General features: G+C 41.2%; 1 protein-coding gene across 1 annotated transcript; it reads left to right on the forward strand.

The window, feature by feature from the left end:
- The first annotated feature begins 1,268 nt into the window (after positions 1-1,268).
- Positions 1,269-3,492, forward strand: LOC102717111 (uncharacterized acetyltransferase At3g50280-like). The gene has a single exon (XM_006644971.3). The coding sequence runs from the start codon at positions 1,393-1,395 to the stop codon at positions 2,842-2,844; it is 1,452 nt and encodes a 483-aa protein (XP_006645034.2). The 5' UTR covers positions 1,269-1,392; the 3' UTR covers positions 2,845-3,492.
- The last annotated feature ends 19,748 nt before the right edge of the window (positions 3,493-23,240 follow it).

Genomic DNA, 23,240 nt, shown 5'->3' on the forward strand with positions numbered 1-23,240 from the left:
TCAAATTAAAAACCAGCGACCCATACTCTCTCTCTCTAATTCAAGAAGACAAAAACAACCAATTCTGTGACACAGATGTAGACCACGTAACAGGCTAATCCGTTCATATTAAAGGTGGATATGGACGCCATGAATAGGACGGTTCGGGCTCTTTAGCTAGCGCCTACACACGTTGCTCGAGATTAATTATACCGAAATGCATTCAAAACGAGAAGATAACTCTGAGAAATTGAGGCTATTAACATGACAACAAACACTTTTGACGCTACACGTTCGTTTTAATAAAGGAAGCCGTTGCGGGTTCACCGTATCTTTTCGGATAAATATTCAATGCACTTTTCATTGTCTCGGCAATAACTGGATTAATTAGCTAAAGTTGAGAGTTCCTTTTTATTTTCATGTGCTTACTTTCAAGAATAAAAAAGATAACCATGTATACGTGTGCGGCACACACGATTTTTTCGGAGTAATAAATCGTAAGCCGCTGATCAATTGCCATGGGGACTAGGATAATCTTCAATATTTGGTGGTCATCGTTTGGGTGGGTTTGAGAGAAAAAACAAAATGATATATTTGTAAACTAGAAATGGTATGTGAACAAAATTTTTGAATATGTTTTCCTAGTGATTTGAAAGTAATGGTTAAAAAATAAACCACGATAAAAAATCCAAATTAATTATAAATTTAAAATTAAATATTTAAATTTTGTCTCCTAAGCATAAAGAAAAGTGAAAATATAAGGTTGTTCATGTCGAAGCCGGACCAAACGGGTGTCTGAACGGGTGTCTGCACTCCACAGGGAAAATCAATATGCTCGAGAAAGGAAAACGGGTGAACATAGAAATATCTCAGGTGGACAAATCATTGCTGGTACACTTGTTCTTTTCTAATTTGATGATGATATTTTGCTCATAAAGGAGGGGACAATTGTTGTAAGTGTAGAGCCCTCCAAGGCTCCAACAACCACATTTACGCAACAAAAGCTATGCTGGTGGTAATCATATTCATCATCAGTATTTTAAAACTGGGCCATTTTTTTGGCCGAACTGTTCACAAGCGTAGCTCACATCTCTAGCTGCTCCTTTTATCAGATCGCCCCTCATCTGACAACCACAAAACCTGCATTTGCATAGCTCAGAGAGAATATCCAAAACAGCACTGCTGGTAAAAGAAAAGGTTTTGAGTGCTACTGATCCAGGTGCGTGTATCTATCCCCTCTCGTCGCCTATATAAATCGGCCAGGGCAGCCGAGTGTGTCCACCGCAAGCAGCCAGCACTGCGCAAACCACCTCTTTGGCCTGAATTGCGCAAGGCTCACGGCAGCACACTCTCCTCCTACTGCTCCATTAACGAGCAGCCGGTGGCGCGCAAACGCCAAAGCGATCGGGACGCATGGCTCAGATGCTCTCCGCCGTGGCCATAGTGGGCGCCGCCTCGGCCGGGTCGCCCATTGTGACGAAGCAGCTCGTCGGCGTGGATGCGCCGGCGTCGGGCATCACGGTCGTGTCGAGACAGGAAGTGCGTCCGGACGTCGCGTCGGCGGCCGGGGACCTTACGCTGTCCATCTCCGACCTGCCCATGCTGTCGTGCCACTACATCCAGAAGGGCCTCTTCTTCCCCGCTCCCGGCGCGCCCATGGCTTCCCTTGTTTCGCTGCTCGTGTCTTCGCTGTCTCGGGCGCTCGCCATCTTTCCAGCCCTCGCCGGCCGCCTTGTCACGCTCCCCGATGATCGCGTTGTCATCCGCTGCAACGACGCCGGCGTCGAGTTCCGCCACGCCGTCGCGCCGACCCTGTCGCTGGATGATTTCATCGTACCCGACGCCGACGTCCCGACCAAGCTGACGAAGGACCTGTTCCCCATGGACCGCACCGTGAGCTACGACGGTCACCGCCGTCCGCTCACGTCGTTCCAGCTCACTGTGCTTGGCGACGGCACCGTCTTCATCGGCATCGTTGCAAACCACGCCGTCGTGGACGGCACCTCCTTTTGGCACTTCTTTAATACATGGGCCAACCTTTGCCGTGGCGCGTCACCCAAGCTGCCGGATTTCCGCCGCAACTTTTTTGGGGAGTCAACCGCCGTCCTCCGCTTTCCAGGAGGCGTGGGCCCGGCAGTGACCTTCGACGCGGACGCGCCTCTCCGCGAGCGCATCTTTCACTTCAGCGCGGATGCGGTTCGCGAGCTCAAGGCAACTGCCAACCGTCGCCCAAGCGGCGGTGAAGACGCCGAGGTCTACGGCAAGATGGCACATGATCCGAAGAATCCCGAAGGGCTCTCGGTGATCTCGTCGTTCCAGTCTCTGTGCGCGCAGATATGGCTCTCCGTGACGCGCGCTCGTCACCGGCTGGCGGCTGACGCGACGGCCACGTTCCGCATGGCGGTGAACTGCCGGCACAGGGTGCGCCCCACGGTCTCCCCGGTCTACTTCGGCAACGCCATCCAGAGCGCAGTGACCACGGCCACGGTGGCCGAGCTGGCGTCCAACGACCTTCGTTGGGCGGCGGCCAGACTCAACGCGAGCCTGGCGGCGTACGACGACGGCGCGATACGACGCGCTGCCTCGGCGTGGCAGGCTGCTCCCCGGTGCTTCCCGCTGGGTAACCCGGACGGCGCGGTGATCACGATGGGCAGCTCGAACCGGTTCCCCATGTACGAGGGCAACGACTTCGGGTGGGGTCGCCCCCTCGCGGTGCGGAGCGGGCGCGCCAACAAGTTCGACGGCAAGATGTCGGCGTTCCCAGCCCGCGCCGGGGACGGCAGCGTGGACATTGAGGTGTGCCTCGCCCCCGACACCATGGCGGCGCTGCTCCGCGACAGCGAGTTCATGCAGTTCGTGTCGTGATCGGTCCGCCAGCGCGCGCGTGACTATTGGTCCATCGTGACACACATGCCGTTGGGCGGCGGCTTTGGTCCGGCGGTCCGGCCGTTCCTGTCTAGTTTATGCTAAGATATACTGTATCCGTTTTTCGTGTGCCAGGGTGCCGTGGCAGCAGGCAGTGGTAACTAGTGGAGTACTTGAATTGATTAGCTTGTTAGGCAGCAAGCGTTGCTAAGGGTAAGGGGGGATGGATGCACCGTGGAGCTAATGAAACTGCTCAATTGCGAAAGTCTTCCCGGCGTTCAAGTACGGTGAACTGATTCGCGGTTGATTAGAATGGTTTTTTACCTTTTTTGAACGGATTTACTGGTGTGAAGCTTTTGTTTTACCCAATAGTTACAACCCCGGACTAGTTCTTCCTCCGTTTTCTATCTACGGGGATCGATTTTTGTCATGAAAGGAAACTGGCTATGAACGGTACGGATGATGCATTTTTATGGTTTTTTCTTGTTGACTTTGTACAGTAGTTAATGCAGTCTTACAAAATGTTCTTTACCTGCCCTAGATAATGTATTTAACTTTTGCCACTTTTAAAATTGGATGATAACAGATATGTCACTTGTTGTCTATGCATGTGGGTCCTCATATGTCTATGACATGTGGATCCAGTGACAAAACCAAATGTAACAATGTCAAAAAGTTAATTATTCCCTAAATAATACCATAACTCAGTATAAAGCGTCAAATGTGATACGTATGCTTCATTTCTTTTAAGTATAACCAGCTAAATACACATGCTTTGCTACTGAGAAATATAAATTATGTATTCTTTAGAACTTTTATTTTGGGGATGAAACAATAGAACCAACATATATGACTATTTTAAAATATTTTTTATACATAAAAAAATAGTTGGTAAGACAATATATAATATAATTAGTGGATGGTACATTCGTTGCCACCACTGTTAGAGAAGTATAGAAACGACATAACTGTTTGATTATCTTTTTTGATTACTTGCAATACACACGCACACATGTTACTACAAGGACCGGCTCCATATTTTCAAACACCCTCGACACTCCTTAAGGCTTTTTTTATTTATAATATTATAATTATATAAGTCATACGGCACATTCACAAACATACTACAAAATTAAAGTATTATAATAGTATGGATACCTTAAATTGTTTTTAGAAATACACATTGACTCGTAAAAATGAACTTTTACGAGTATTTTTTGAAGCAAAATCATAAATGATATTTTAGAGATGAGTGTTATTAAGATATTTTTCTTGGTGCTGCACATAGCCAAGCCATTTGACCTTTCATGTGACATAGTTGACCTCAAATAGTTCTTTGTAATTTTAATTTTACAGAACTCATTTCCGCTGATGCTAGAGTGACAGGAGTAGTTAAGAGAATTCGATAGACAACAGAGGTATTTGTATAGCAATCTGCAACCAGAATAAACTAAAGAATCTCATGTGCTGACATCATATCGTTTGGCTCAATCGGATTATGTTGTGAACGGAAGCAGAAGGAATTAGGGAGTACGATAATACATAAAACATAATCTCCGGCGTAATAGGCCCCAATCTGGCGTGTTGATGGAGACATAGTTTTCCATAGGTTCGAACCTTCCAAAGAATCATAACCCTATTCCAGCTTAATTTTTTGCTAGCACGAGAAATCGAGTTCTTACAGTGTTGGAACTTGGAACAACTGAAAACAGATAAGTCCCTGGCTCTTAGCGGTTTCTGACTGAGGAAAAAATAATAAACTTTTTTCCTCCGTTCACACGAATATACACGAGAAAAACAATAAATTATGAATATGTATGTATGTATGTATGTATGTATGTATGTACAGCAGCATGGGAATATCGGATCAAAGCGGTGCCGTGGTGCGACCAAGCGGCATCGACATGTGTTGCATACAGTACTTGCTCCGTTACATATTATAAGTCTTTTAGGTTACTTAGATTTATTTATGTATTAATATATATGTTGTATATATGTGTTTATATTTATTAGCACATAAGTAAATTTACTTAAGACTGGATTGTTGCCATACCGCCACGGCATGGCACCGCAGTGCCCCAACCCCACACTATGACATATATATGCATAATTCCGCAAATCCTTTTTTAAGAGTGTATATTCATATAAACGGCAGAAGAAAATATATGTTTAATTTTTTTCATGCGACTAGGTTGTCCTTTTCCTTTTGTTGGAGTTCTTAAATATTGGAGGAGCTAATAACGATCAAGTTCGTTGCTCTTACGAGCTTCGATGGGGCTGAGTTTTCTATCATCTCCTATCTCGTAATTGTAAAAGCTGAAATACCTATCACTCTACGATACCTTTTACCCATTGTATACGGTTGACTTACACAAGACTACAGATGATCGAATAGGAAAAGATATACAGACATGCTGGATATGGTTTATCACTTGAAATTAATATGGAAAGAATTATGGTAGGCTTGTGTCTTTAGCACATCTTTAGCGTATATTTTCTTAGAAAGTTATAATGGCATATATGAAAGTTTCTAGTTTAGTTAAATATGCTTCAATGTTTAGATTTATACAAGTTAAATTAAAATGAGACCACTCAGATAAAAATATATTACCTTTTCGCCATCCTACAACATTAAATATTTTAATCAAAGTTTTTTTAATTTAAGCATCGGTTGCCTAACTAAGCTATAGGTGCTTATAATTTAGGGCTTCTTCGGATTACATGAATTTTATAGGAATTTCAGAGGAAACAGTTTAATTCCTCCAAAATTCTTGTGAAATTCCTTCAAACCGAACAGGGCCTTAGAAATTCTAGTATAACATCTCTACTCTAATATATTGTATCTATTCCACATGTTTCTCTCACACTTTATTAGGACACATAGTTGAAGTTGTCGTTTCTGTAGCCCCATGGAGACCAGGTGCCCTACTCATGTATTTTGTATGGGCCCACCCTAATAGATGGTGGAGGCCACCTGAGGGCACACACAATGCTCCTACGTGGTGAGGAGCTCTAGCTCGCCACGGAGGAGGCATCCCCTCACCAAGGGACAGTAGCTCTGTCCAAGAGAGAAGAGAGAAATCAGAGAAAGCAAGGAGAGAGACGACAGAAACAGCGCCGGAGAGAGCACCGCCCGCCGCCCAACACGTCGTCGGTAGGATCCACCGTGGCCCGACGCGGTGTCGCTTGCCCGCCACCCAGATCCATCACCCTGACGCGCCGCCGGCCGGATCAGCCACGGGACGCGCTGCCGCCCGCTCATTGTCTAGTCTGCCGTCCGGAGAGGGTAGAGAGAGAGAGCCAGGAGAGGGGAGGAGAGAAAGAGGGGAGAGAGGGAAAAGAGAGGAGACCCAACAGTAAGAAAGGAGAGAAAGTGAGGAAATGTGTGTAGAAAAGGCTATCAACTTTTTCTTCGTGGATCCACTTGAGACACCATGCACTATGAAAACATAGCTTCGTCCTACGTGACAAGTTTGGGCTCCTCTATCGTGAAACTTGGACTGTGTATGCCCTAAGAGCAACGAGCAAGTGGTGGGGACCACGTACCGGAGAGCATCTTTCGGAGCGTGGATGTCGCTAGAGAGCAGATTTTGGTTGTGGAGTTCATTGGAGAGCATCGTTCGGATCGACGACGACGCGACTAAACTCGGCGACGAAGGCAGGAATTGAATCATTTGGAGTCAACTATTACTAGTTTATATCTAGGTGATGATATTTTTCTATATTTTCTGAATTTACGTGTGAAAATCATGGTATATAAGAGTGTTTTTAAAATGTTGTGAAATAGCCAACTCTACAGCTTTTCCGCTGATTCGCCACTCAACTGTCACCGACGGGTACCCGGACTGGTCATGCTTGCACTCGGTTTCAAGAGAGCTCGTTGCATTTGGCCGCCACGTGTCATTGAAACATGCCTAATATGTTGACACGTTGCGCGTAGGCACCGGAAGGAGAGGAAGATGGGCATTTTGGAAGGATATTCAGGTGCCTTCACAGCAAGTTTTATAGTATAATATATCTATAGCTAATGTAATAGTCAATTAATAAAATAGCAACATACTAAATATATACTATCATGTCCACATATCATACATATATTTTGTCTTGGAATGCGTGCTGTAGCTGACTATAAATCTATAGTCACTTCATTCTCTCTCCTTTCTTATTTTCTTAAATATGTTTATACCTGACTTATATATATATATATGCTATTGCAACTGCTCTTAGAGCTTTGGAAAATCAGATCGTCCACTTGCTCATGCTATGCTAGCTAAGCCCATCAAGGATCCAGTTACATTGTCGTCAATTGCTCAATGTTAACATCACGGCCTCATGGGCCTGAACATGAGAAACACCGAGATCTTCGAGCTTTCCTGGAGATGAGATATTGTGCCTCATTTCCTCTCTTCCCAAAAGAAATACAGACAGTTGCTAGCACTCTCCGTGAGATTCTTGACTGTAATAATGGCGCTTTCTACCACGTGCTGTCAAACTGCGAGACAGTGACTTATCGTGCATTACTCCCAGAAGAAGCGGTAAACCTATGGAGCTCTTATCCGGTATATATCCGCCAGAGTCCAGACGAGAGGATGATTTAGACAAACTTGTGTTCAAAAAGACTTGCTGAACAATTGGTCGAGCCGTCCAGGTCTTCAGATCTAGTCAAGACTGGTCAAGCAACAAAAGAGGGTGATTCTACGGGTCAGATTAGCTTTACCGGCTTCATATATATGAAGTAGTCCAGTACTCAAGTTCCAAGTTTGTGTATAGCTGGAGCTCAAAGGTTACCAAGTGAATTGTGTGTTCATTATATTGACCATCATAAACTTAATAGTATAAATTCGATCTGCATATTACAGTATAACTGACATTTTAAATAACTTGGTTAACGATCGATGATGTTTCTCACCGATGCTAGCTCCGTAGAAGCTACTACGTGCCGTTGTAAAGTCAGGTACGTATGATGAATGCCAACATACGTAAGAATACCATTTTTTTCAAGCTTTCTTTTTTCAAACCGCAGCATCTATCCATACATGCTGAACCTTAAAAAGCTAGTGTAAAAGTAGTATTTCAAAAATATTTATATTTGTGTGAAAGTTAATTTCAAAATCTACCGATGCTTATACTTGTGAAGTCACGTACTACTAAAGAGAAAATGTATCCCGTGCACATCAACTAACAAATATCACCGAAAATTCTAGAAGAAATTGTGCATTTACTTTCAATGTATAACACCTACGTATAAAGTTTCAAGTTCAAATTTGCTATATTTTAGCCATAACAAAAGATGCAAAATTTGATAGTTTTCAAAGTATAAATATATCTAAATTGTCTTTTTTGTTGCTATTTACCTATACTGAAGTTAAATATGAGATTTTGTATACAGGTCTAACACCATTAAAATATGTGCATATATTCTTTTAGAATTTTCAACGTCATTTGTTAGTTGGTGTGTGCACAAGATATGTTCCCCTGCTAATGAATATGGAGTTTTGCTAAATCTACTACTCCCTCTGTCCCGCAAAGTTTATTTTTCATTTTTTTCATGTGCTCCACAAAGACTTCATCTTTAGCACAATTAACACATAAGATTGAAAAATCTACAGAAGCTTCATCTCAAACAAGCGTATTAGGGTTTACAAAATAGTTGGTATAATGGTATTCTGGCATTTAATTTTACTTTTATATTGGTATGTGAATGATGTGTTAAAAATAAAGTTTTAATGGGACATATATGGTATATTATGAAGATAGCTTGAAAAGGACCCACCATGTTCCTTTAGAATCCAAGAAATCATCACATTAATCAGAGAAAAAAAATAAAACCATACCTTTAGATCATGTATGGATGGGTTAAATTAAAATATTATAATTTGCTAGTAACACTTGTATATAAACTATTGTATTTATAGAAATATTAAATAAGACTAGAATACCATTCACTTTATCAATCACTGGCGTTTACTTTATCTATTGCCAATGCATTTGTTCACTATTCTTACAAGCTCACATACAACGATTATTGAAAGATAATTTATTTTGGGATAGAAGAGGATGCAAAAATGATCTTATTTTAAGACATGGATACTCCGTCCATTCGAAAATATAAGTATTTTTAGAAGTTAAGTCTTGTTTTAAAACTTAAGCATTTCTAGTATTATTTGTCTCATCAATAAGTTCTTATTAAGATTATTCCCACTTTAATCCCTAGCTATCCTCTCACCCTTATTCATTCATCATTATTTAGGAGCACTATAGTCTTTTCTTCTCAATACTAATCTCTGCTAAACAAACTAGTTACGACTTTAGACCATTCCCCTGTGCAAAATTTTATTGTGTGGTTTCCAATAATAACATATCATCATAAACATGTTTGTGTGGATACGTGAAACAAGTGTTCTCAATGCAAAATTTCACCTCACAGTTTCATGGACTACCATATCATTTAAATTTTATACCTAAGTGACCGATAAGGGTTTATTAAATGTGCAGTGGCGAAACAAATTACTCTCGTTGTAGGCTTCAATCTAGTTTTATGGTTTAGGTAATTGTGTACATCAAGTTTCATCGGCATAAAATTTGAATCCTAAATCTCACTGTTGATTTATGCCACGTCATTTTTTTACCATGTGACATATTATTCAATGAGTTAAATCTCCATAAAACCCTTGCCCGGACTATGACTAACCTTATGGAAAAAAAATGCAAAAATGCACTTGTAGCACTAGTGCAAATTTATTCCAACGGTTCTTATACGAACGCGGTCAAACTGTTAGATCCCGTGATGAAAACAAAAACCGCAGTTCTCAGTTTTACTTTTTCACAGTATGAGCCGTCACACCAGGAAATTTAACTTTTTGCCTCTCTTACTGATAGTCAAAATAAATTTATAACTTGCTGTCTATTACATATATGTTCTAATAAGTCTATAACATATGGATATAATAATAATTCTATTATAAACATTCGTAAGAGTGACAGAAAGTTAAATACCCGTCACACCCTGAGACCTGTACAAAGACAACTCAGCCGGAACAATCAGCATCCGAAGCAAAAGAAAAACGAAAGAAAAAAGGGCGCGCGCAAAGGGCGACGGCAGAGCTGCCGTACCCCCGGCCAGCCGCGATCTGCAGACTGCAGCCCGGCCGGCTGCCCTGCCAGTTGATCAGCGACCCAGCCTCCCATTTCCCCAGAAAACGCCCCCCAACTGCACAATGATTGGTGCCCCTCCCGCCGCGCTCGTCCATGCCACACACGTCGCGTCCCATGTCGTCATGCCTCGGACAGCGCGCACGCCGGCCGGCCCCCACCCTGTCCCTCCCGGCGAGCACCGTCGCGTCCTGGCCGCACTGCCCCGTCAATTCCTTGTTCCCCCCATCGTCGTCGCCTTGCGCGCGACGTCGTCGGCCGGGCACCGTCTTTAGCCGGAAAAGAAGAAGGGACGGAGAGGGACCCCCTCCCCTCCCCTCCGCCGCACTGCCCCAGCCCTGCCGCCCTCAAAAGAACTGCTCGTTCGGTCTCCCCGGCCGGTCCAATGTTCTCTTGTTGCATCAACTGCTTCCTTTTCTTTCTGGCTTTCTCTCTTTTCCTCCAGCGGCTTAGGTGGTGTTTAGTTGCCAAAATTTTTTGGCAAAAACATCACAATCGAATGTTTGATCGGATATTGAAAGACGTTTTCGGACACGAATAAAAAAAACGAATTTCACGGTTAGCTTAGAAACCGCGAGACGAATCTTTTGAGCCTAATTAATCCGGCATTAACACATGTTGGTACTGTAGCACTTGTGGCTAATCATAGACTAATTAGGCTCAAAAGATTTATCTCAAGATTTTTTCTATAATTATGCAATTAGGTTTTGATTTATCTATGTTTAATGCTTTATTTAGATGTTTAAAAATTCGATGTGATGTTTTTAAAAAAAATTGGAAACTAAACGAGGCCTTAGCCTCGGTTGGAGGTCGGATCGATCCCTTGCATTGCAAGATCTGCTTGCTCGCTTCCGCGCGAAATATTCTCCGGCCACCACCAGCGGCACCAGCGCTAGGCAACAAGGATATACTGCGCCCCACACATACACATGTCGCGGTCTCTTCTCCTGTTGGCTCGAAATTAAAGCTGCGGCTCTTGGCGGTTACTGGTCGTAATGAAGGATTAGAAGAAGTGACAGGTACACTCCATGCATTGGTTTGTGTGATCTGATCGATACTGTCTGGTGGTCAATTAGACCAACCTTTTCTTTCCCTAGCTTGTCTCTCCCTCCGTCTCTTTATCTTTTCTGCGCTTGGAGACTTTCATGCTCTTGTCACGTAGTACTAGCTACTTCTAGTAGTAATCTGCTTTTCCTTTGAGCAGGGAGGTATCACTAGCTCTTTACCGTATAAAAACGTGTCATGGCTAGCTAGGCCAGCCTGGTGATACGCGCGCACACAAGACACATTACATTGGGCTAGGCGTCCGGCGATGAGGAGAAAGGGTAGTGAGTGCACAAGAATTACCCCGGTGACCACCGGCGGCAAGCCCATGATCTCGCTGCAGGCATCCAGGTCCAGCCGGATGGAGACGTCGTCGGACCGGCGGCCGAGGCAAGCGCGGCGCGCATGCGCCTCTCGTCTCCTGAGGAGCGCGCGGTGGACGGCGACGAGGTTCTACCGGCGCGCGAGGGCAAGCGTCTCCCGGGCTTTCCGGCCGGCGTCGACAAAGGCGAGCCCTGCTAGCGCGGCGTCGCGTTCGCCGGAGTGTACGCCGGCGAGGAATAGCAGCAGGCGGCATTCCTTGGCGCCGGTGGTCGCCGATGACTCCCACAAGAGCGAAGCTGTGGAGGAGTGCATCAGGTTCATGAACTCCTCGTCAAGGAAGTACCGATAGACTTTATTTGTTTTTGGTTCTGCAACCTACACTCGTGCGCCGATGCTAGTGTGTCTTCCGCTGTATTTTCCTCCATTTGATTTTCCATCTATGTGCGCATTTGATCCAATCTTGTACTCAAGTGGAGAAATCATACGGCTAGCTGCTCGTTTCATTCATCTTTGTGTCTGCTCGCGAAATCTCTCCCCGGCCGCTAATAGCATTTGTCATGTTTGTGAATAAGAGTCGGTATGTAGTACTACTAGCTCAGTTATCAACACATGTTTCTTGTGATGTTTCCTAAGTCACAGTATTCAATTGATTTTATATCTTTTAGGACTGTGCAATGGTACTTGTTAAATACAAAAATAGACCCAATGTGTGCATACTTGATGATAGGAGGCCCTAGCACTCTAAATAAGAATTGAAGGATTTTATACGGGGAAAATTATATTTCCATAACTTAGACCCTTTATTACATTCCCCTATGCCTTCCTGAAAATGCATGTTAATTTCCTTATTGTTTTAGACTGCATAGAAAGACTCCATGTAAACAAAACAAATGAGTGACAATCCCTCTATCAACGACTTCACTCCCATCGTATCGCTTTATAGAAAACGCAAAACCATATTTTTACAAACGAAAAATAATTTAGGCTAAAACTTTTATATATGTATCCATAGCAACTCAAAAGCAAAAGCTGTAAAAAACAACAGAAAAAACACAAAATCAAGTCCAAATCAAGTTTTAAAATTTAAATTTTAGCTTATGAGTAGTTGCAACCACGAAACGATGGGACCCCACGAGTATATCCATTCCATGCATTTGAAATTTATCCACAAATATAAACATTCCTAGTGTATCGTTTTTCACTCTGATAATTTCTTATTCAAGTTTTGAATTTAGAGCAAGATCTTCCATCTGAATTTAGATGGCATACTTCACACAAAACAGCCGTTTTTCTAAGATGCGACAAACTAGTTTTTTTTAATAAAATGGATCAAATTCAAACACAAAAGTCAACCTACCTGCGAAAGATGAATGGTTGAGCATGCCATGACATGCTCAACCATATGGATCTCAACTTCTCCCAAATTTTGTCCAAAACCATTACTCATCACGCTTATACTACCTCAAGAAGCACTTGTGCAAATCAGGGTTCGCCAAACCGTTTGTCGAGCCGATGCCGCTGCCCAGCGCCAGTGCAATTCCCACGCAGTTAATGTGAAAACCGTGATGAATTCAACTCCCAAAAATTTGAATTCAAGATCCACGATACGTGATGGTTTTGTTATGGTAACTGTGTGGTTTGTTGCAGTTGCCACGCGGTTTGAGGTGAAAACTATCGTTTATTAAACAAAAGGAAAAACGCCTTTGCTATTGTGCAGGCGACTGAAATTTTGTGATCTGTCAATCGATTTTCTAGGCCATTAGATCTGCATTAAGATTGGTACTTAAATCAGGCAGGGGAGACGTAGCCTGTCCTAGTAAGCCCAGCCCATTAGCACCACTGCACCACCCATCCTCTCTCTCTCTCTCCCTTATCTTCTCTAGGCCACGGGATTAGATGATAGCACCAGCAGCAGAAGTGAGGGGATGCCATCTCCGACGAATCTCCGATGAGTCGCCTCCACTCTAGCGAAATCGCCCTCCTCTACAACCCAGGTTACATTCGATTCCCCAACTCCTGCGCGCGCCATCGCCCGACCATGCCGACACCTGGCCTCCCGCGGCGTGGCCTCCTCCTCCATCCCTTCGCCTCGCTTTGCCCCCGTCATCAACACCACTGGCCCACCGCCACTCCCAAACCCATGGCTCTGGTGGCGCCGCTGCCTCCCAGGCCATCCATGGAGTATCACTGATTTGCCATTTGGTGAGGTAGATGCTACATTTTTTATTTTCGTTTTTGCTGCTGCATGCATTATCCTTTTGTATCGATTTTGTTCTGTCCATCAACTAAGTTTGTAATATAAACATCATGACCGAATTTGTTGTTTTTATGTAACCTTAGAGCTAAGAAATTTAGTGACCCAAACTTGGATCCATGATTGCTTGTTCATTCTTAGCTGATAGACGTGAGCATATTGTTATATTACATCTCTTGAGTCATCCTACGAATTTGGGGGCAGTTGGATGGCTTGAACTATAATATTTCTCTATCAATTTACCAATCTGTTCAATTAATTGGAAAATTTGTTTGATGAAAGTTACAGCTACTAGTGGATCTGAAGCTTTGTATTGCTTTGTTTTCTCTGTAAATTTTGTTGCTAACTTGCATAGTTATACCGCAAATTTTGCACAATGGATATACTGGAGTTGTGTAATATTAATATGTCTAAAATTTGTTGATGTTCTCTGTAAGTAATAGAAAACATGATGCTAATTCTCTAGTCAAATTCCTGAAACTCCTAGGTGCAACAAAAGCATCACAATTGGCAGCAGAGAGAGAATATATGCAGTTCTGTCACTCGCAAAGACACATTTCCTGGCAAGATTTTGTTTTCTAAACTATCCTAAACCAGGTTTTGCTTCTTTGTTTTGTTACCTAGCTCTTTTCTAAAAATGCCAGGATTAGCTTTTGCACCAGCAGTAACAAAATTCTAAGGGTGAAAGCTTTTCCACCCGCACCTAGAGTATATGCGGGTTTTGTTTGTGTTCCTATGGCATGTACAATAGAGTTCTATCATGTTTGAGTGGTATGAAAGCTGAAAAAAATGTTAAGGGTGGCTAATGATTAATTGATTGGCTAAACCATCTTACAATACTAAATTTTGGGAAATAGAGTATATCTTGCTTTTGTTTGTGTAAATCATTTGGTTTTTATGTCTTCTGTTTTTAGTTTTTTTGTTTGTTCTCTACTAATTTATTTGCCACTGTTTTGGACAGTTGCACCATAAGTGAAATTAAAATCTTTGGTTGCAATTCTGGTTAACCCCTTAAACTAATCAATCACCTATACTTGCATAATGTGTAGACTAAAGTTGCACGAAGTTTACTCCAAATTTGCATAATCGGAATGTGCAACTCCTATACAAATGAGGTGCAACTTTGGTATAAATGAAGTACATCTTACTATTTACTAACAAATGAGGGGCAACTTTGCATTCCTGAATAATGAGAACTCTTGTGAACATTTTTACGATGACTTGCAATTTTGTTCGACTATTTGTGTGGTTTGCACGTTTGGCCACAATTTTTTAGTGAACTGCTCATGGCTCAAAGATAGCTTGCGAGTAACTTAAAACATTATGATCTTTGTTAATTTTATCTATACATAATGGGAAATTTTGCAGCTGGAAGGGTAATTTTTTTGGAGGAGTTTTGTTCACTTTGTCCATGTCTGATATAAATTTTGCTATTTTATCAACTCTCTGATTTCTTTTTCTAAACTATCGGTCACCTATATATGCTAAATTCACACATAGCTTAACCTATAGTTGCAAAATATGAAAATATGCAACTTTAACATAAACAAAGCGCAACTTCAATATAAATTAAGTGCAATAATAGATTTCATGATTCTGGTTGAGCTAGAATTTTTTTTATCTTGAATTGCTTTGTGTCATTCTATCATAATTTTGTACCTAGGTGGGGAATTTTTGTCATGAGATCTAATCTACCAGAATCTAATCTAACATTGAACTTGCACATAGGTTAGCCTATAATTGCATAATATGCAAATAATCAACTTTAGTACAAATGAACTGCAACTTCAGTATAAATTAAGTGCAACAATAGTTTTTATATGTTTTTGGGAAGCATTTTCTGTTAGCACAAAATCCAGGTGTGTGTTGTTTGCTGCTATTCGCATCTACTCTTCTTTCTACTGATTTTTTGGACTGTTTTGCTTGTGATCTGCAAGCGAATATCCATTGCGCCAATTCTCTAGAGAAGTCTGCAGCAGCAAGAGATACAAGAGGTGGAATTTCACTCCCCTAGCTATATGTGTTCTATGTGTAATTGAATGTGTGTCGGTTCTTCCAGTTTGTTCCCGCAAAGGCTTCGGCTCCACTGTCATTTTTGACAGCAAGTGGATTGCTCTAGTCCAGTTTGATGGCTTAGATGATTCAGAGGAACAGGAGTTGAAGAAATCTAGTTTTCACAAGAGAGGTGCCTATGTCTCCCAATCAACCGTGTCTCTTTGATGAGATTGAGCTATGCTCTGAATATGTCATTTATATGTGTAATTCAGGTTACACTCTTCAATTTTGTGTTGGTTTTGGTTACATACTTGATTTTCAGCAAATTGGACATGGAAAATTCAGTGTTGTGTTCAAAGTTTTGAAGATTACGGAGGGCTGCTTATATTGTGTAAAAACGGATGGCTGCTTATATTGTGTAAAATGGAGTATCAGGCAACTACATAATAACAGGAATTCCTTGTATTTTGTGGCACAAATTGCTGGGAATTCCTTGTTTTTTGCCTACTCCATGTGTTTGTTCGTAGCTTAACAAAAATTCTACCTGCCTGCTAACTCAATAAGTGTGAGGCTGTAAACTATCTTGACTTTACTGTTGATTTGGAGAAACAAAATGGACTGGAATTGCTTTGTTTTAGTAAAATGGAACCTAGATTCCCCCCTATAGTTCTAAAAAATTCAAGTGAGATCATCAACAATTAATATGTGAAGCTATTCATTTTTTTTTTGCTTTCAGCAAATCGTGACTTTTTTTTTCTTTCAGTAAATCGTAACGTGTGTCTAGGCTTGAATAAAAAAATTAAAAGAAGAACAAATGCAACAATTATACGCATACGAAAAAATGTGTGGTATGCTCCTGAGGCGAGTACAAGGCCCAAAACAAGCTTTATGGGCCGCAGTTTGCCTACCAGCCCAAACGTGTAAACAATACAAATAGTCGCAAAGCCCAAGAAGCTTAGAAACCCTGCCCAAAACACAAACAGCCTCAAAGCAAAATAGATCCACAGCCCATTAAGCTGACTCAAAAATCAATCCTTTTTTAGGTGTGAACGGCCCACTATCTCCTTTTGTGTCCAAAGGCTATATTTTCTTTGTTTGCATTGGTGCCGTTGGATTTCCATCCAACGATCCACAGATTTGACTGACAGATCTAAAAATTTCAGTCAACTGCGCAGTAGGCGAACCAAAACATCACTTGTTGAAATTAACAATTTGTTATTTTGTATAAATTTCATCCAAATAAAATTGCCAGTCACCGGTAGCATACCCTAGTGTGAGTCTTTTCCCAACTTAACTGAAATTTATACAAATAAAGTATATGCTTGTAACTTATATAAACCATTAGGCATCAATTAGCAAAAGAGCACATTGAAAGTTTGAAACCACGTCGGATTCCATAAAGCCCAACCGACGAAAATCGAGTTTAATTGGGTTGAGCAGGTCAAAAAAAGGACTATAATAATTGTCTGATCGATTGGCATTCTACAGAGATTTAACCGGACTACCCTCCTGTTGAACAGGACAACACTCCAAATCCAAAATAATTCAGGTGAAAATTATCTTTTAATTTCTCCATGATCCAAAATAATTCTTCATGTGGATCGCGACAAAGGAGCGTTGCCTGACGGCTGAGAACTTGCAGAAGAGAGGGTGGCCGCACGCGGCAGCGTGTGTTCTCTGTGGACAGCAACAGGAGACCGTGCGGCACATCTTCGTCACGTGCCGTTTCACTCAACGAGTTTGGAATCTCATCGGGAGATGGATCCAAATTGATCTGCCGTCACCCGCTAACGACGAGGAAGACTTAGATGGTGTTGGTTTATAGAGACTTATTTTTGTCTCTAGTTATATCGGACGTTTAGATACTAATTTAAAATATTAAATAAAAACTAATAAAAAACTAATTTCATAAATGAGAGCTAATCCATTAGACGAATTTTTTAAGCCTAATTAATCTATAATTAGCAAATGTTTACTATAGCATTATATAGGCTAATTATGGATTAATTAGGCTCATTAGATTCGTCTCGCGAATTAGTCCAAGACTATGGATGAGTTTTATTAATAGTCTATGTTTAATATTTCAAATTAGTATCCAAACATCCGATGTAACATGGGACTAAAAAGTTTAGCCCCATCTAAACAACTCCTTAACGACCTGGTGGATCAGAGCACGGTTGCGGTTCAGACAAGATACAAAGCTAGCAGCCTTCGACTCGCTATGCATGCTAATGACTTGGTCGGTGTGGAAGGAAAGGAACGCTAGAACTTTCAATCAGCCTGCATCGCCGGTGGAGATCGTTTTCTACAGCATCAGAGCGGAGGTTGATGTCTGGAGTGAAGCCCGGATTTTCAGAGAAGTAGACCAATAGCCACAGCTCTTTTCTTTCGGGGCATAGCATCCCGTCTCTGATTTTCGGAGCGGGTGCACCGACAACATCCTGTCGATCTGCCCAATTTTTCCTTGTAATCGATCTGCACATTCTCCCAAACCTAATACACTTTGGCCGACTACTTGGTCGGCCCCGAAAAAAAAATTCTCCATGAGATGGTATTTGTGGGAACTATTAGATTGGACACCGAGAAGACTTTGATAATTTAAAATAAGCCATTTTATTTTTTTTTTCTTGAGTCTTAGGTGTACCGTACTATTAAGAGGGGTTGCAAAAATTTGCTTTGCATCGAAAAAAATGCTCGAGATCAGTTAGGAGGGCTGTGGGTTGAGTTTTCTAGACTATTTGGAACATAATTTCAGTTCTGTCTAGACAGTCCGATCACCTTTCTTTGTGTGAAACTAAGTGTCAGCCGGATAGTCTGGTCGTGCTATTTTCCTAACGGAAACATGATGTATGATATCTTTTATTTAAACCCCCTACCCCTTAGCCGTTAGTTGGTTGCTCACTTCGAAGCAGAGCTATTCTAGGTTCTTAGGTTCTTCTAAGATCTTTTAGTTTATCCTAACTAGTTGCTTGATCATAGAAGTGATTATTGAGTGGATCTAGAGATTTAGGTTGATTTTTTCATCGAGAATCTTAGAGGGATCTTCAGAAAGTTCGTGGATGCTATTAGGCTGATATTTGAAGCTTATTACTCTTGGAGATCTATCTCCTAAATGGTTAGACGTCGTCTGATAGCTTTATGGTAGAGTTTGTAAGAAAAGATAATGGGTTGAGGGGAGTGTGAGTACGGAAAGATTCCATGGTATTATGTCACTCCCTTCAACTCAACCAATATGAGCATGTTGAGAGCATGGGGTTTGGCTGGGTTTCGGACCAGGGGTGGAGTTACATATTTTCCAATGGCGGTACCATTACAAGAGTGACATATAAACAACATAACATTTAATTAATGATTAGAATAGTTCATACAATGTATACGTTTTTTTTTGTTTCATAAGCAATAGAGTTTATTTAGATGAAAACCATTTCATTAATTGTATGCCACATGCATCATTAATAATATTAACATAACCATATTTAATGGAAATAAACCTCCATAGCACCAGTCTATCAACTAAAACTTACATATTGTACCGTTGGTCCCTCAACGCTTCATCCTCTAAAACGTCGTACTAAGGGGTGAAAAAAGTCAAATGACATTTACAAACCAAAAATAATTTCTGAATATAATTTTTATATACGTGTTTTGAGCGATCTAAAAGTCAATACCGAAAATTAAACTATGATGATAAAACCCAAAATCAACCCCAAAATTAAAGTTACAACTTTAAATTTTGGCTTATAAGCATAAACAACAGAAAAAAACATGAGGGTGTAAACCACAACCATATCCCATAATTAACTTCTCATATATTAATTACTACGACAAATACTCGTACATCATTCAATCATGATTATATGGTTTTCACAAAATTAAATCATGTACAACTAATCGAGAATTATGGAGGGGTCTCTGAGATTTGACTGCGCCACCTCAGTATACTTTCTGGCCCAAAAAAAAAAAAACCATGTACTGTACTTTGGGCAATGCAACAGTGCTCTTTACTGGTAATATTTTACTACCAGTAAGATTAATGTGAATTGTAGGTTATAAGGGTATCTTAGTATTTTGCTAACTAATTAGTTTGGGATAATTTTGGTATTCAACTACTGTATTGGTCCCAAAATAAGATCTCATTTTTGCTCATTATAGCTTGTTCCAAAATACGTTCATATATGAGTAATCATTGTATTCAAGATTATAAAAACAAGGAATAAATCATTGAGAATAGATAAAATAAAAATAATCATATTAGAATTTAATAAATTAGAGAATATTCTAGTATTTTTCTTTTGTATTGGTATGTATGTGATGAGTGAAGAAAAATTATTTTGAGACGGGATAACAAGAAAAACAAAAACCATCTTCTACAGCCTTCCTCCTCTAAATCTCTGATGGTGGGCTGGCCCAATTCGCACTATCCTCTCTAGCGGCAGGCAGGACCAACATCCATTCCTCAAGCTGCACGCGGCCCACGCCTGTGAGAATGCACGGGATGTTAGTTGTATCACATGGGCATGCGGTTTGTCTGGTTAGTTCGATCCTGCCGTCTGTTCAGAGCTTCAGAGTTTGGCTCTGTTTTCTTCATTCGTTAGTTTGTTTCGTTGTGTTTGGTTCTTTTTAGGTAGGATCTGTGTTCATCGTTGGAAAAAAAAAGAGATACGAAGGTGTTCGCCTTATGGGGGTTTTAATAAGACGATTGATCATAGGTTTGTCGAAAAGTTAACGGCGTTATCCACTAAAATATGCACTTAATTAACAACTTTGAAGAATTTAAATGGTGAGCTCAAATTTCAAATAAATCTATCTAAATTCTGAAAATTGTAACTTAAAATTTAAAATTTTAAAAAAATACCTCATGCGGAGACAACAGGTTGATATCCACATATGACTTGTAGGACCCACTTAATTGTCTCGGTGTTATGAGTTCATATTCTCAATCGTTATGATAGAGTTATTATAGATACATAGGCCCTAGAAGAATATAATCCATGTGTCAATGTCTATAATAACATCAGGGAACCTGCAATAACAGGGTAAATAAGCGGGACCCAACTGTCATACCAGTGTAGATACAATCAAACTGCCATGGTCGATCAGATCATATATGATACTGAATTAAGACATAAACCTAAATTGGATACGGATAAGATGAGGTCATGAGAGCTACAAAGAGTTTATGAAAAGTATATGGGAGTGCAGCAGATCGCGTTCGCATAATAAGGGCCTCGATATGACACTAAGTTTCCTAAGATCAGTATTAGCAATTACCATGACCAACCAACATCACTGAAGCTTCAATACCTGTTCTGTGGAAAGTGCAGCTAAAGCATAAAACATGATTTAGGCCTTGTTTATGGGAGCTTCTACGAGTTGCAGCTTCTTACAGAAAATCTAGAAGTCATAAGCTTATCTAAACAATGGTCAATTGAAAACCAAAGTTATAAAATTCAGGAAATTATCTAAAAACTAGAAACGGAAGAAACCCAGTTTTTTATAGATTCTTCTCACCGTTGTTTCTCAGAATCTTTACTCTCCCAAACAGTACCACAGAGTCGCTTGTTTTTTGCTTTGTATGATATGAATGGATAAAAAATATGATAGAATTAACTATCAATAAATGTGTTTATGCATGCTCATAGAAAGCACCTATTTTTGTTTAAAAACGATAATTTAAATTTGAACTAGATGGTTGCACTTATTATAGGATGGAGGTAATACTTTGTATTCCCTTAAGGAGACTAGAAGGGAGTACCAAAATTGTTCTTTCATATGAGAGGCACTTGTCATATCTGATTATGTCTTCCCATTGTTCTAGATAATAGCGAAAATCATGTCTCAATCTTCAAAAGGCAAGTTTCCCATCATGCTGACCCCATGCATAGATCTCGCCTGCCGGCGGCTGCATAGGCACAAGAGAAGCTGAAAAACGAGATGTTGGGCTCCAGGCAGGGGCGATGAGTGTTTCCCAACCAAGGCTCCTAAGTTACTTTCGGCAAATCCAGAAGGAGCGGAACTGCCAAAGTCAAGCGCCTACCATCACCCTTTCCTGTCGCAATGAGGAGGACCAACTTCCCTAGGGTTGAGCGGCGTTAGCAGCGGTGTTACATCTGTGCTTTTTTGATCCTTAGGCCGTCAGACCAAACTCAAGTTAAGCTAGTGCATAGGGATTAGGGTGACAACTCTATCTCCTTTGCCGCACCAGCTTGATGATGTCGTTATTGGTTCTTTTCCTGAATGGCTCCCATCCCCGCAGCGTCGGCGAGGAGGAGGCAAAGATCTATGTGGACTTCCCTAGGATCAATCACGGCATCATTATCTTTCTCTTGCCTACCTAGCGTCATGGTTCAAGTACACCTCCATGGATGCCTACGAGCTCGTCTCTAGCTCCTACGCCCGTCCATTGCCTAGCTCGAATCTACCTCCATAAGACCTATTAGATGAGGATCCGATGTGTATGATGACTTAAAGAACATAAGAATGGGGAGTCAGCTCCCCTCGCTGCCTCCAGACTTATCAAGTAGATGAAGAGCAGGTGGTCAATGAGCTAGATTTGGGGGTTAGGGATGTGCAGCCAATTCCTCTTCCCCTCGGTGGAGCATGCTTGCAAACTTGTGGATCGGCGATGGGTTGCGAAGATGACCTCGTGCATGACCATACCGACCCCTTCCTCTTTCCCTTGTGGGATTCTTCCTCTTCCACCACCAACTTTGTGCTTTGAGCTCCACGAAGTGATGGCTAGGGAACCCATGTTCATGTTTAGGAGAAGATAGGATAGAGAGAGGGGGGGGGGGGAGGGGAGAAGAGAGCATAGGGCGATGAGAAGTGGTATATGGGGGCCATAGTTTTTTTAGTTACCATACATTCAATTGACACATAAGCCCTGTGTATTTGTCTTCATTTTAAATTTTCAAGTTTTTTCCCATTGCAAGGAAGAGCCACATCAACACCATATGCGATGAAGAGAGTCAAACATGCCACGTCAACCAAAAACCACCCTTAATACTGCTTTAAGAATCGCTTTGCAATGGTATTAAAAGTTTAGGGACCCACTATATTTGGTTCGCGGTTAAGTGGTGCAGATGAAACTCGATCGATTGTTAAGTGGCTTAGTGACTTTTTTCAAGTGTAATTGTTGGTTGGACGGCGGACATGCGCAATAGTATGTTAAGCCCATTAAGCCCGTTATTTCTGACAGGGTTGGTCCGGCAGTTATTTCAAAAGATAGATGCGGGATTTTTCTACTCTTTTTTAGCATTGCATGGTATGTTGTGAAATAATTGAGTTTGTTGTTGAACAAATTTAGTTACATTATACTCTCTCCGGCTTTTTTTTAATTGACGTCGTTGATTTTATTATTTGATTTATTACTAAAATAACTTTAAATATCATAATTTTACATATTTAATAAAAAATTGAATAAAACAAAGGATCAAACGTAAACCCAAAAGTCAAAGCATCAATTAAAAAACAAAGGGAGTAATAATAAAAGAATGCCGTGCTTTTGTTTATCTCATAAATAAATATACGGGATCTCTGGCGCTGCTTCTGTATCACTAAACCAGGGTAATAGATAAGAGATGCTGCGTATCGAATTGTGTTATTGACCCTAGCTAGGCCCGGTATA

Source organism: Oryza brachyantha, chromosome 1, assembly GCF_000231095.2.
Source record: "Oryza brachyantha chromosome 1, ObraRS2, whole genome shotgun sequence".
In the NCBI taxonomy this organism is placed as follows: Eukaryota; Viridiplantae; Streptophyta; class Magnoliopsida; order Poales; family Poaceae; genus Oryza; species Oryza brachyantha.